The sequence below is a fragment of the Anser brachyrhynchus genome, assembly GCF_964034855.1.
Source record: "Anser brachyrhynchus genome assembly, chromosome: 26".
NCBI lineage: Eukaryota > Metazoa > Chordata > Aves > Anseriformes > Anatidae > Anser > Anser brachyrhynchus.
This window is the reverse complement of record NC_137719.1, coordinates 4968866-4980873: the sequence shown is the minus strand read 5'-3', so window position 1 is coordinate 4980873 and position 12008 is coordinate 4968866. Positions and strand designations below refer to the sequence as shown.

General features: G+C 53.4%; 1 protein-coding gene across 4 annotated transcripts in view; it reads left to right on the top strand.

The window, feature by feature from the left end:
- The window catches only part of PPP3CC (protein phosphatase 3 catalytic subunit gamma), a 31471-nt gene that overhangs the window by 12647 nt on the left and 6816 nt on the right, over window positions 1-12008 (top strand). For 2 of the 4 annotated variants that reach the window (XM_080568659.1, XM_080568661.1), the window contains exons 3-12: window positions 36-160; window positions 4867-4978; window positions 6744-6889; window positions 7262-7401; window positions 7975-8052; window positions 8140-8234; window positions 8915-9040; window positions 9967-10044; window positions 10827-10853; window positions 11796-11877. In XM_080568659.1, coding sequence (XP_080424785.1) covers window positions 36-160; window positions 4867-4978; window positions 6744-6889; window positions 7262-7401; window positions 7975-8052; window positions 8140-8234; window positions 8915-9040; window positions 9967-10044; window positions 10827-10853; window positions 11796-11877 — 1009 coding nt within the window. The remainder of the gene's footprint in view (window positions 1-35; window positions 161-4866; window positions 4979-6743; window positions 6890-7261; window positions 7402-7974; window positions 8053-8139; window positions 8235-8914; window positions 9041-9966; window positions 10045-10826; window positions 10854-11795; window positions 11878-12008) is intronic. The other 2 variants (XM_080568660.1, XM_080568662.1) reach the window with 1 other exon arrangement.

Below are 12008 nucleotides of genomic sequence, written 5' to 3'. Positions count from 1 at the left end.
CCCTCTTCTGTGCTCTTCTTCCTCCCCCCCCGCAGTGTGCGGTGACATTCACGGGCAGTTTTTTGACCTGATGAAGCTCTTTGAAGTGGGAGGATCACCCAACAACACCCGCTACCTCTTCCTGGGAGACTACGTGGACAGAGGCTACTTCAGTATAGAGGTGACAAACCAAAGCTGAACCGGGGGGATGCTAGCGCTAAGCTAGCAGGTGCAGACCTAAAAGCTTACAGACTCGCGGGATTCAGCTTAGCAGGGGGAAAAAAAAAGCACTTTGCACCCGAGCCACCGCTTCCCCACTGTCCCCTGAAAGTATCCAGCGTGTGGTGCCGGAGAACGGGGTCGGGAGGGAGGGGCAATGAGTTTTGGGGGCTCACAGGCTTAGAGCAGAGGCGTTTAATGGTGCGCCTTGCTGTGCTGTGCCTGTGTGACTGCCTGCCTCGTCCCCTGGCAGGGACGGGTGGTGGAACATCACGCACCCCGTTAGGGTTTTGCAGCTCACTGGGGTGCCAGGAGCCAGGGGACACTGGGAGCTGCTGGGTAAAGGGATCGGGGGGTCCCCGTGGCTGCTGCTGGCTCACCAAAAAGCCACGACTGACACAGGCAGCGAGGGAGAGCAGTTGGGAAATGCTGCAAACCCCAGAGCCCACTGGAAAAGCAGCACTTGTCCCAGCTGGAGGTGACACCTGGGGACACGGTGGCACGAAAGACGTCAAACCGGGCGGTGGAGCAAGGCAGGAGGAGCTGCGAAATCATTTCGGTTTCTCTTTGAAGAGGAAGGGTGCTACCGCAGCGGGGCTGTGGCAGGGGAATTTTTCGGTACAGGACGCGTTCAGTTTTGGGGAGGAGCTCTCAAGGCCAAGGACAGAGGCAGGTCGTGCGAAGGCTTCTTTGAGGGATCCTGCAGAGGATTCGGGAGGGTCCCGCCGCCAGCTTGCGCTCCGGCAGCTCTCTGGCTCGCGCCCAGCCTCGCGCTCGGTGTGTTCCTAAACACGGACTGCGAGCCAAGGGGTGACAATGAGCGTTTTCCGGGCTGCTCCGAAGGTGGGGTCGTGGCTGCTGGATTTCGGGTGGTGCTGGCAGGAGGAGCCCGGCAGCCTCTGGGGAGGAAGGGGACGAGCAGAGCCTTCGGCCGCTTGTCGAGGCGGCGGGGCTGCTGCAGGCCGGGAGCGCAGTTTGGGCGTATTTCCCTGGAAAAGAGGATCGTAGAAATTACGCTGTTGCACGGCAACTTGTTCCGAGGTGAGAAGTGGAGTTTTTTGGTATTCAACCTTCAGGTGAGGCGTGCTGTACCTTCTGGCTGTGCGCGAATTCACAGATCCCAGGCGATGGAGTGCCGCTCCCACTTCTGCTCTTCCCTTCGACTGACCAGACGTTGGGGATCCGCAGAAGTGAGCGCTGAGTTTGGGACCAGAGCCCTCGTCTCTCTGTGCCCTGCTGGTACTGGGGACTTCCAAGGACGTGGATGAGCCTGGAGAGCAGATTCAGTGGGCAGAGGAGTTTGGTTTGTGGTTTTTCCCCCCCGAGGAGGAAGGCCTGAGGACTACAGCGAGCCCTCACCGCTCTGTGCTGAGTCCCGAGGCTGAGACGCGGAGCCTGTGCAGAGCACCGTGGCGTTTTTGGGCTGAGAGCCTCGGGCCGGCCCGTGTCAGTAAGCCGTGAGCGTGCAGGTCTCCTTTCCTGCTGCTCTTGACCCTCCTCCTTCCCCTTTTCCCCTCGTGTCTGCGGAGAGAAAACCCCCGAGCGCTCTCCTAGCCCACGGAGATCGCATCGATCTCTCACGAATCAGGGTGGGCTTTGATTAGCACATGCGGGGGCTGATCCAAATGTCACCGATAAAGCAGGATCTAGAAGGCTTCACTCCCTTGTTCTTATTGATGTGTGCCTCTTCTTCCCACCTACTGCTGCCTGTGTGCTTTAAGAGGTTCCCACCTGGGTGTGCAGCAGCTGGCTCGGAGGATTTCTCCGAGCGAGGAGCCAGCAGCCCCTGACGTGAGACTTGGCTTCGTTTTTGGAAGATTTCTGCTCCCGAACGTGCAAAAACTTGGGGTGGCCGGAGCAGCTGGCCTCGCCAGCGCAGAGAGGGGTCTGACGTGGGGGTTTTGGTGGCTTCATGGCCGAGGTGACCGAGAGGCAGCCAGGTTTTCGCCACGGGGAAGGCGCAGGGCACCGGCAGCACCCCTGCGTCACGGCACCAACTTGGGCACCCGTGTGCTGGTAATCACGACCTTTTAACTGAGCGGAATGGGAGGTAATTGTCTAATTGCATCCTGATGCAGGCAAAATCAGGAAACGAGATACGAAACTGGGGGCCGAGGAGGTGTTAAGGCAAACCGTGCTGCGTGTGAGCAGCCCAGGTAACCCTTGGGAGCCCTCCCCGGTGCTCTGTTGGGTTGTCAAGGTAAAAGGAGCAGTTTTTAGCTCAGATAAAACCTTTAAAACCCCTGAAAGCCTCCGTTCATCAGCTCAGCTGGACGCCTTCAACAAATTATTTCTGGGCTTCTGGCTTAGGGGAATTCTCATTTAGAAACATTCGTTCCCAGTGAGCGTAATGAGGCCGTGAAGAGTGCGGGGTTTTATTTTTTGGGTCTCTCTCCTGTTCAGTTGCTGTTTTTCAGAAGCAGGTAAAAGCCTGGCGAGACAGCTGCCAGGTTTGTTTGGAGTTAATCCACGGACTCAAACGAGGGGACTGGCAGGCAGCGAGGAAACGGGGCTAAATATTTCCATTTTGGGATGCTGACGAGCCAGCATCCCTATGGAGGATTCCCTCCCCGGTCTGCGAGGGGGCAAGGTGCTTCCTTCCGAGCACGCGCGCGTTGCTGGGCCTCCGGCTGCATCGCCCAGCCCTTACGCAGGAAGGATAACGTTAGTCAGCAGCCACCCTGATCTGCGAAGCTGGGCCTGCCAGGGTACAATGACTATAATTGTTTTATTAATTATCGAGCTATTATACCAGGAATATGAGCTATGGAAGGAGCGCGTTAAGGACAGGGTGATAACGGGATGCGCCGCTGCCAGATCAGCTTCCAAATCCACCAACAATGGGGCGCGTTATCGCTGGCTAATTAGGAATTGCACGTGCCGCGATTGTGCCGGGCTCGAATGCGGTTTTATCCAGAATAATTAGATACGAAATAAAAAGATCCAGCCGGTGCTGTAAACCTGACGTTAGCCCCGATGGCTTCGCTCGCCCCGAGGGGTGCTGCGGGCAGGGAGGCAGCGCTGGGTCCCTGCTGGGCTGGGGATGGGATGGGATGGGATTACCCACAGAGCCCTGGAAGTCTGGGAAGGCTGTTGGGTGTCCTGAGCCCAGCCTCGCGCTGCTAGCACCTTTCTGCCTGCCCGTCCCCGCGTTTCAGCCCGTGGAATCGCTGCAGGCCGTGGGCAGCCGCCGCCGTGCCGCAGCCCTTGGCTCTGTGGCTTGGTTGCTGCCTGCCCAGGAAGAGCCGTGGTGCCGAGCTTGATTTTAAAACGCTTGGAATCCGGTCTTAAATAACTCTTCAGCAAGTTGCTGACCCGCTGTACACCCCAAATGCGCCTCTTTATTAATGGAGCGTCTTTCTTGCTTCGCTTCGAAGCAGTGGAGCCGGGGCCGGCTGCTTTCCCCAATGCTCTGCCAGTCGTTTGTTTCAGTTACAGCGATTTTCATTTCCAGGTTCTCAAGCTAACTCAGAAACGTGACACTAAGGCTGCAGACATGGGAGGCTAAAGCTTTAAATCACAGAATAATTAGGAATGTTTGTGTTGGGGGCACTCGTCCTGTTAGTGGACGTAATGAAGCATTATATCTGCTAGCCCTAACTGCAGCTTACATTACCTGCCACTGTCTCTGGCCCCATTTCTGCTCAGATTTAAAACTCAGGTGTTGTTATCAGTCTTTTTCTGTGGGGTTGAGCTGTGCTGGATGCAGATGGGTGCTCTGCAGCTCCTTGGGATCCCTGCGTGTCGTTGGAATGACTTAATTTAGAGCTTACCTTGGGTATCACGGTATTAAAACACTGAGCCCCCAAGGTATCAGTGGCGGAAACCAACCCAAAAATGAGTTCATTTCGCTTCTGGAGGCTGTTCCCATGCTGCAGCAGCTCCTGGAGATGTGCACGGCAGATCAGCGATGTTTTACGGGTCCAGCACTCCCCTCCTCCGTGGAGCCTCCGCCGTGAAATATTTCGGGGCCCCTGCTCCAAAAGCTCGTTTCGGTGCGGCTTCGTTTGGCGCGACCTCTTCACAGGTGTCACGGCTCCGAGAGGGGATGTGGGAAGCCCTCTTCAAAGCCAAAAAGGTTTTACCGAGCTTTTTTTTTTTGGCTAGGGTTTTCCTGTTTTGAACTTGAACTTCACATGACTGTAGCGTAAGCAGAAAAACAGAGGGGGGGGAGAGCCGGCGAGGAAGATAAGTTGATTTTTTATTTTTATTTTTTTCTGATGCTGAAAGCTGTTGAGGAAAGGGCCAGCGGGGCGGCTGGCTGCTCTCCGTGATGGTCTCCGCTTGCGATGGCAGCGGGACATCCGCGCCGCAGCCGGCTTTGCTTTGCTGCTCCGCGAGCGGGTGCCGCTCGCTTGGGTCCGTGCTGGGAGGCGAAGCTGCCCCCACCCAGCCCAGCGCCGCTTTCAGCCGAATGCGACCTCATTTGTCACTTCTCCAGCTCGGGCCTAATATAGAGAAATGCTCGGGGTGGCTTTTTCCCCCCCGCTGGTGAGGTTGGCCAAGATAAGATCTGCTGCCGATTATGGAGCTGGGTTTCTATCAGGGTTCCACGCCGAACGCAGCCTGTTGGGTGTCTTCCCAGAAACACTTACTGAAGTCCGCGGATGATTAGTACCCTGTAAAAGGTTTTCGTTACCCGCCATCTCCTCCTTCCCTCTCTTGCAGTGTGTGCTGTATTTATGGAGTTTAAAGATAAATCATCCCAAAACGTTGTTCCTCCTTCGAGGGAACCACGAGTGCAGGCACCTCACAGAATACTTCACCTTTAAACAAGAGTGTAAGTATCCCCCGTGTAAGGATTTAAATCTATTAACGTCTCGCGACCGGGTGTGGGGGGCTTATTTTGGGGTGGGGGGCGGCCACGAGCGATACCAGGTAGGTCTGGAGGTGCAAAAAACAGCTGTTTTTTTTTATCCTGAATAGGCAGCGTTTCTCCTGTTACAGCTCCTGCTAAAAACCAAAGAAATTTTTAAGCCCCATGAAGTTCTGGGTGCGTGTTGATGCGGCCTTCTGGCTGCAGAGAACAACCCTGGATGGAGGAAACGAGCACATCTTCCCTGCCTTGATGCGGCTGCATGCATCCCCCTCCCTGACTTCCAGCCCCAGCGCCGTATAATTACTGCCAAATGACTTTCAGCTCCAGATTGTGCAGCTGGGATCGGTGATTACAATTGGAAGCAAATAAAGGATTTGGTCCTCAGTGTTTGCACTGGGGAGAATCATTACCTTTAAGATGATTTTACTGGAGTTAAAGGTAGTTTCGGGCTGCGTTTACATATTTTTAAACTATGGCTGATGAGAGGCTGGGGAATGACCCCTCTCCCCCGAGGCTGATGGTCATTATAATCATAAAGCAATAATCATAGAGGTCTGCAGCAGCAATGTGCAGCTCTTTGCTAGGGAACGGTTGCTCAAGACCCAACCTCGAGGAATGGTTACGGGCAAGGCACAAGCCCAAGCTTCATCCCTGCAGCTCGGGATGCTGCTGGACAGGGTAAGGCCGATAGGTACTGAAATAATGAGGTCTGTTTGCCCAGAAATGAGCTGGAAAACATCTACCAGCTCTCTGCTGGGTGCCGTAGTCATCAGGTGGTGGGAGATGAGCTCCTGTCGAGCTGGGCTCGATTCAAACCAGGGAGCCGAAGGTGCTGGTTTTTCCCCTCCTTCGGAAGGCAGCAGATACTGCCTTTCCCCTTCCCTGTATCGTAGCCTGCAGCTGAATAAACCTGTAAGTATCTCTGTAAAGCTGTTGAAAGGTGAACTTGCCATTCGCGCAGGTTTGGATTTAGACAAAAATGTGTTTTATAGCATTAGAGGGGTTTTCTCAAAGACCTGGCTGTGTTAACACACTGCTGCCTCGCAAGGGGGGCTGCAGATGCACGAAGACACGCGCCTGACGTGCCGTGATCCTGTCCTCTGCTCTAATGGGAGGCATGGAGAGACGTTCCTGAACGTACTTGGGGGCTTGCTGTAAAAGCTGAGCTGCTTTTGGAAAGGCCACGTTGGCTCCTCGATGTACAGAAACACGGGCAATTCCTCTCGGAGTCGGGAGGTGCAACGTGTGTAGGAAAGCCTGGGATGACTTTGTTAGCATCCCAAGTCTCCTATCACAGTGGCACCCGTCGAGCTCCTTTTCTGTGTTAATCTTAGTGCGGGTGCTCTAGAAAACAGCTCGAAGAGAGATTAATATTCCTGACCATGTCCAGATTTGGAGCCTTTTTATCTTCGTGCCCAATAAGCATTTTTCTAAGGCAGCGTTTTCACCAATGCACGGGTGCGAAGTTTTTGACTTGCAGGGTCACAGCCGTGGAGTTCCCACATCACCTTGGGTGTTAGCCTCCCTGAACTTATTTATCAGCGCTTCGGCTGATCAAAGCTTTCCTTACTGCTTCTTACATCGTGTGGGTTGGGATGCATGAATGACTCCCTGAAAAAGGAGGAGGAAAAAAAAAATAGAAGAAAGCTTTCAACCTGAGCAGTCTTTGTTGTGCAAATTAGTTCAGTTTTTGCCTCTCTTCCTCCCCGTGCCCCCACCCCAACAGGTCGAATCAAGTATTCGGAGCGAGTGTACGATGCGTGCATGGATACCTTTGACTGTCTTCCTCTTGCTGCCCTCTTAAACCAGCAATTTCTGTGTGTTCACGGAGGACTGTCTCCAGAAATCACGTGTCTAGATGACATTAGGAAAGTAAGTAATCTTCATGACCTTCTCACATTTTTGGGGTATGTTGGGTATCCCGACTGGGGTTCGGCTCCTTCTTGCAGCCTGTTTGCTGCTCCTGGTTTGCACGCATGGTAAAACTCTGGCTTTTTGGAGTGGTTAGGAGGGGGAGCATAGCTTAGGATTAATGGTGTGGTTAATGGCAGGCTCGATTCACATCTGGGCTTGCAGGTTGCAGGCTCCTGTTCTCTGCATATTCACGCTGCGACTCACTTCTGGTGTGGTCAGAGGAGGCTTAATCCTCGGGAAAAATAACCACAGGTCTAACCTAGAGGCCGTCTCCAAGCCGCAGGGTCATCAGCCCGTGTATGCTGTCCTGACGTTGTGCACGTTTTTCAGTTAGACAGGTTCAAGGAGCCTCCAGCCTTCGGCCCGATGTGCGACCTGCTCTGGTCCGATCCGTCGGAAGATTACGGCAACGAGAAGACAGTGGAGCATTTCGCCCACAACACCGTTCGAGGCTGCTCCTATTTCTACAGGTAAGCGGTGTTTTAGGGGACCGATAGGCTGGAGGGTTTTCTCTCCTTATGCTGAAGTGTATGGGGAGATGAATTGCTATTCAGATCACTCCGTGGGACTTCACAGCGCTGCCTGGCTCTGGAATAGAGCTGTTGGCTTCTTCTTTTGGCTCTAATGGACAAAATCTTGTTCCCTCCTGTAATGTTGAGCTCTCTTTGGATCCGTTGCTCTATGAAATGGTGATATCGGACGGCAGAGATGCTCCTGCTTGTTGGCAGCCTGCCCTTTTGAGTGGTTTTCAGGCACTGGACGGTACCAGGAGCTCTAGGAAATAATCCTTTCCTGTCTAAAGGAGGAGCATTTGTGCTGACAGACCACTTGTAGCCTGGCTGATAGGGAGGATTTGGCACCAGGGGTCTGTTCAACAGAATGCTTCGCAATTCATTGTTGAGCGATGCGATACATACTGGCCTCGTTTGGGGATGCTGGGCACAAACTGAGCCGATGCTGAAAGCGGCCGGTTCCTGAAACCAAGACCTTGGGCGCTACCTGTTCTCTTTTGCGACGTGCTAACGTATGTTTTTGTTTTCCAGTTACCCTGCAGTTTGTGATTTTTTGCAGAACAATAGTTTGTTATCTGTAATCCGAGCTCACGAAGCCCAGGACGCTGGGTGAGTGCCACCGAGCAGCCTCCCTCTGCCTTCCTGCCACCCGTGCGGAGCAGGAGCGGTGCGTTTAACGCTTGACCTGCTTTTCAGGTACCGAATGTACAGGAAGAGCCAGACAACAGGCTTTCCGTCGTTAATCACAATCTTCTCTGCACCAAATTACCTAGATGTCTATAACAACAAGGGTAAGGCTGGCAGGGCCAGGGCTGTGCTGCTGTTGGGCTGTCAGTACTGGCGTCACGCTCCCAGGATATCCCTCTCCATCTTCCGTGGCCACTCTGCCCGCTCCTCTGCTTGCATTTGCATGCATGAAATGGAAAAAAAGAGCTTTCTGTGCTAACCCGATGGCAGCTGGGGAGCTGGAAGCGGCTGGCTTCTCTGACTCAAAGATCTCAGATGTTACTGTGGCAATTAACTGTCAAGTTAGAGAGCCTAGAATAATGCTCTCGTTTCCAGCCACATGACAACTGAGCACTCTTGATGAACGCTGCCGTAAAAGAGAAGCTGCTTGTACAGGCAAGCTTTAACTTCCCCGTTCCCCTGATACCATGTACGTACTGTGGGGAACTTCCCTAAAATGTATTTTTACCCCTCGCTTTGGATCTTGGCTCTGTGCACACCACTTCTGCATCGATTTTAACGCCGTAGTTAAATTCACCTTCATTATTATTACGAGCTTTTGTGAAACAATAGATCACCTGAAAAATACTGCTTAAACTCTCTGGTTTTGGATATCTGGTAGTTTGATTCCGCATGAGCGCGACCTCTTGTTGCTGTTGATAATGAAGTTTAATTAGCAGAGGCACAACTCCCCGAGGCTGACGGCTCCTTTGGGCTTGCGTTGTGTCTCCTTGCTCTCTCCTAGCTGCTGTACTGAAATACGAAAACAACGTCATGAACATAAGGCAGTTCAACTGTTCCCCTCATCCGTACTGGCTTCCAAACTTCATGGATGTCTTCACATGGTCTCTGCCTTTCGTGGGAGAGAAGGGTGAGTGCTGTTTGGATTGATTTTTGGAGTTCCCCAGGGACTGGTCGTAGTTCGAAGCCCGAGTGTGCGAAACCTGTCCCACGAGCTGCTGAATGTTTTGGGACAGTGTCGTAACTTGTTACAGCAGATACCGCTGGGAAAAGCGCTCAGGTTCAAGGAGAGCCGCGTGTTACTGGCTGAAGCTTTAAAATAATTGTCGATAGCTGCTTTAGAAAGCTTTTTCCAACAAAACAGTCCCTTCTTCCTAATTCTGCCTGGCCGACGGAGCCGGTCTCGGTTGGTCTAGCCCTGCCTCGGGATTTGGAGACGTTTTCCCTCGCTCCTCGTGTGCAGCAGAGGAATGAAAATCTCCCGCTGGCTGGTGGCCAGAAAGGAAGCATTCACTTGAATGTAAAGGCTTATTTCATTTTGAAGGAGGTGAGGCTGCTTAAAATACATCCAAGACTTCGCCTCGCTTTCTCAGCGAAGGAGTCTTTACACCTCCTGGCGGGTTTTAAATTCCGCACCGGAGCTGTGGGTTTTGAGGACGACTTTAACAAGTCCGAGCCAAAGGATTTTTTGACTTTGAGGGAGCCGAGGGTTGAATTCCCCGCAGACCTGAGGCTCTCGGAGCCAGGTGGCGAGCTGTGCAGGTTTGGGGTGGGGAGGCAGCGATGCTGGCACCCCGCTCCCCACGGCTGCTTCATCTGTGCTGTGCTTGGACCGCGTCCACCTCCTTGGCAGAAGGCGCGGAGTATGTCGTCTGCTCTGGGTACTGCTGCGAGGCACCAGCAGCGAGCAGCTAAAAAAGTGTCTCTGGGCTCCCACTTCCAGAGTAAAAATGACCTTGAAATCGTTCCTTTGTCCGGCTTGTCCTCCGAATCCCTCCGCCTGCCAAGCGCGCGCGCGCCAGGCCTCTCTAATCTTCCTGTCTGTGCTTCTTGCAGTCACAGAAATGCTCGTTAACATCCTCAACATATGCTCCGATGATGAGTTGATTTCAGATGGCGATGAGACATTGGAAGGTAAAAAACAAAAAACTCCTCTGCTAGGACTGAGCTGGTAACACTGGGGGGGTGACGGTGGGGACGGGTCTGGGATGCTAGCTCGAGAGTGCTCAGCAGCTGCCCTGCCAGGGGCTCCAGATCCTTTTTGGCCAGCCCTTGTGCAGCCGTGGGTAGGAAACGTTTTTATTTTTTTTCCCTTTGCTGCTCAATCACAGCGAAATTGAGTTATATGCCCTGTGGCAGACACTTCTTGCCAGCTCCTCTGGAGAACGGTTTCCTGCTCCTTGCAGAGACTGCTTCCCGAGTTGTTATTTTTTTCCCCCGAATCTAAATTTGCTACAGCAGAACATCCACCCAGTCTGCTCATCTGTTGCGCCAAACTCCTCTGAAGTGGCTCCTCGTGTCAGCCCAGAAATGTAGATCACAGCTTTCGGCCCTGGTTTTGAGCTGTGCACGAAAAGGGAAGAAGTCACAGCGTGCTGGCTGCAGTTCGTGTCGGGGGGGTGGCGAGCAGCAGGGACACCAGTGGGGACATTGGGGGGGGTCTCGGGGGGGGCTGCTGGCACAGATCTGTGCAGGGTGGAGTAAAATCAGTCCCGCAGGGCGGCAGAACACCACGGTGCTCTAAAACGGTGCCGCTTCGGCCGACAGGTTGACTTTAACCCGCTTCTCCCATTTGCATTTCGTTTTTTTGTTTTTGTTTTTGTTTTTTTTTTCTTTCTCCCTCCCATGAAAATTAAATTTGTTTCTTCTATCTCTGTCTTCATCTACTTGTTTCTTGGTGTCTCCTCTCCCTGAAGATCACTACATTTCAAGCTATCAGAAAGGTACCCAGCTAGAATTTGCTACCGGCTTAATTTTCACTGCCTGTGCCACCAGATTCCTTGGAGTGGATTTGAATAGCTGACTAGTCGGGCAGTCTCTTCATCCCCCTTTCAGTTTTAACATAAGCGCCGTGTGTTTTTTAACCCTTCTGCGTTCCCCCAGGAACTCGAGAAACGGGGTCACGTTTCTATCTGACTTCTGAATGCAGCCACCTAGTGCATGGCTGAGCCATCGGTGCATGTTAGACCTCCGGTTTGGCTTGTCCTGTCCTGATGTGCACTTGGGCCACGTGAAGAATCTCAGCCGAGAGGAGATGTATTTTGTTACCTCGTTTACGTTGGTTTTTTTTTTTGTTTGTTTCCAGTTACCCTCCGTGCTTTCCTCCCACGTTTTTGGTCTGTGTAGGGGGAAGGGGAGCTCACCTCTCTCACTCTGTGCGTGCGCGGGGCTCCGGCCGGCCCTTCGCTGCGTGCCTTGGATGCCAGAGCTGGTGCTTGCGTGGCGCTGCTCCCCGCGGCGAGCACGGCCCCGGTGTTCCGCCGTGCCCATCAGCAGTCAGACCCGGCCGCGTTCTGCCTTGCAAACCCGTGTCTACGTGGCTGAGTCGTTTGTGTTACGTCCTGTGTAGTGTGAGCGAACCCCGGTGAGCTTCCGACGACGCCTGTCCGAGCTGTTCCCTTTGGTGGTTCCACTCTTTAGACCTCTGAGTCCGTGTCTCATCTTGTCGGTGTTGTTGCCCTCCTCACTGCCATCCTGACCGCCGGCCTCGGCGCTGTTCTCTCGAGAGCCCTAGCCGTGAAACCTGTAAACCGCGATTTTCCTTTTCCTGGAGTCAGACAGGGGCTTCATGCTGACATTGCCTGTGCCTCCGAGGCAGGACGGGGAACCTTAAACATGCCGGTGGTGTTTTGTTGTTTTTGTTTTTTTTTTTTTTTCTCCCGAAGGTGGGACAACAGTCCGTAAAGAGATCATCAGGAATAAGATTAGAGCCATTGGGAAGATGGCACGTGTCTTCTCGGTCCTTCGGTAAGGACGCAGCACGGTGCGCGGCGTCGCGTTCTGTCTTGCTCTGGGTCCCGGGGGACGTTCGTCGGTGCCCGCGTGTTCCAGGCTGCTGCTTTAGGGCGGGTGGCAGAGGCTCGAGGTGCCGGTTTCTC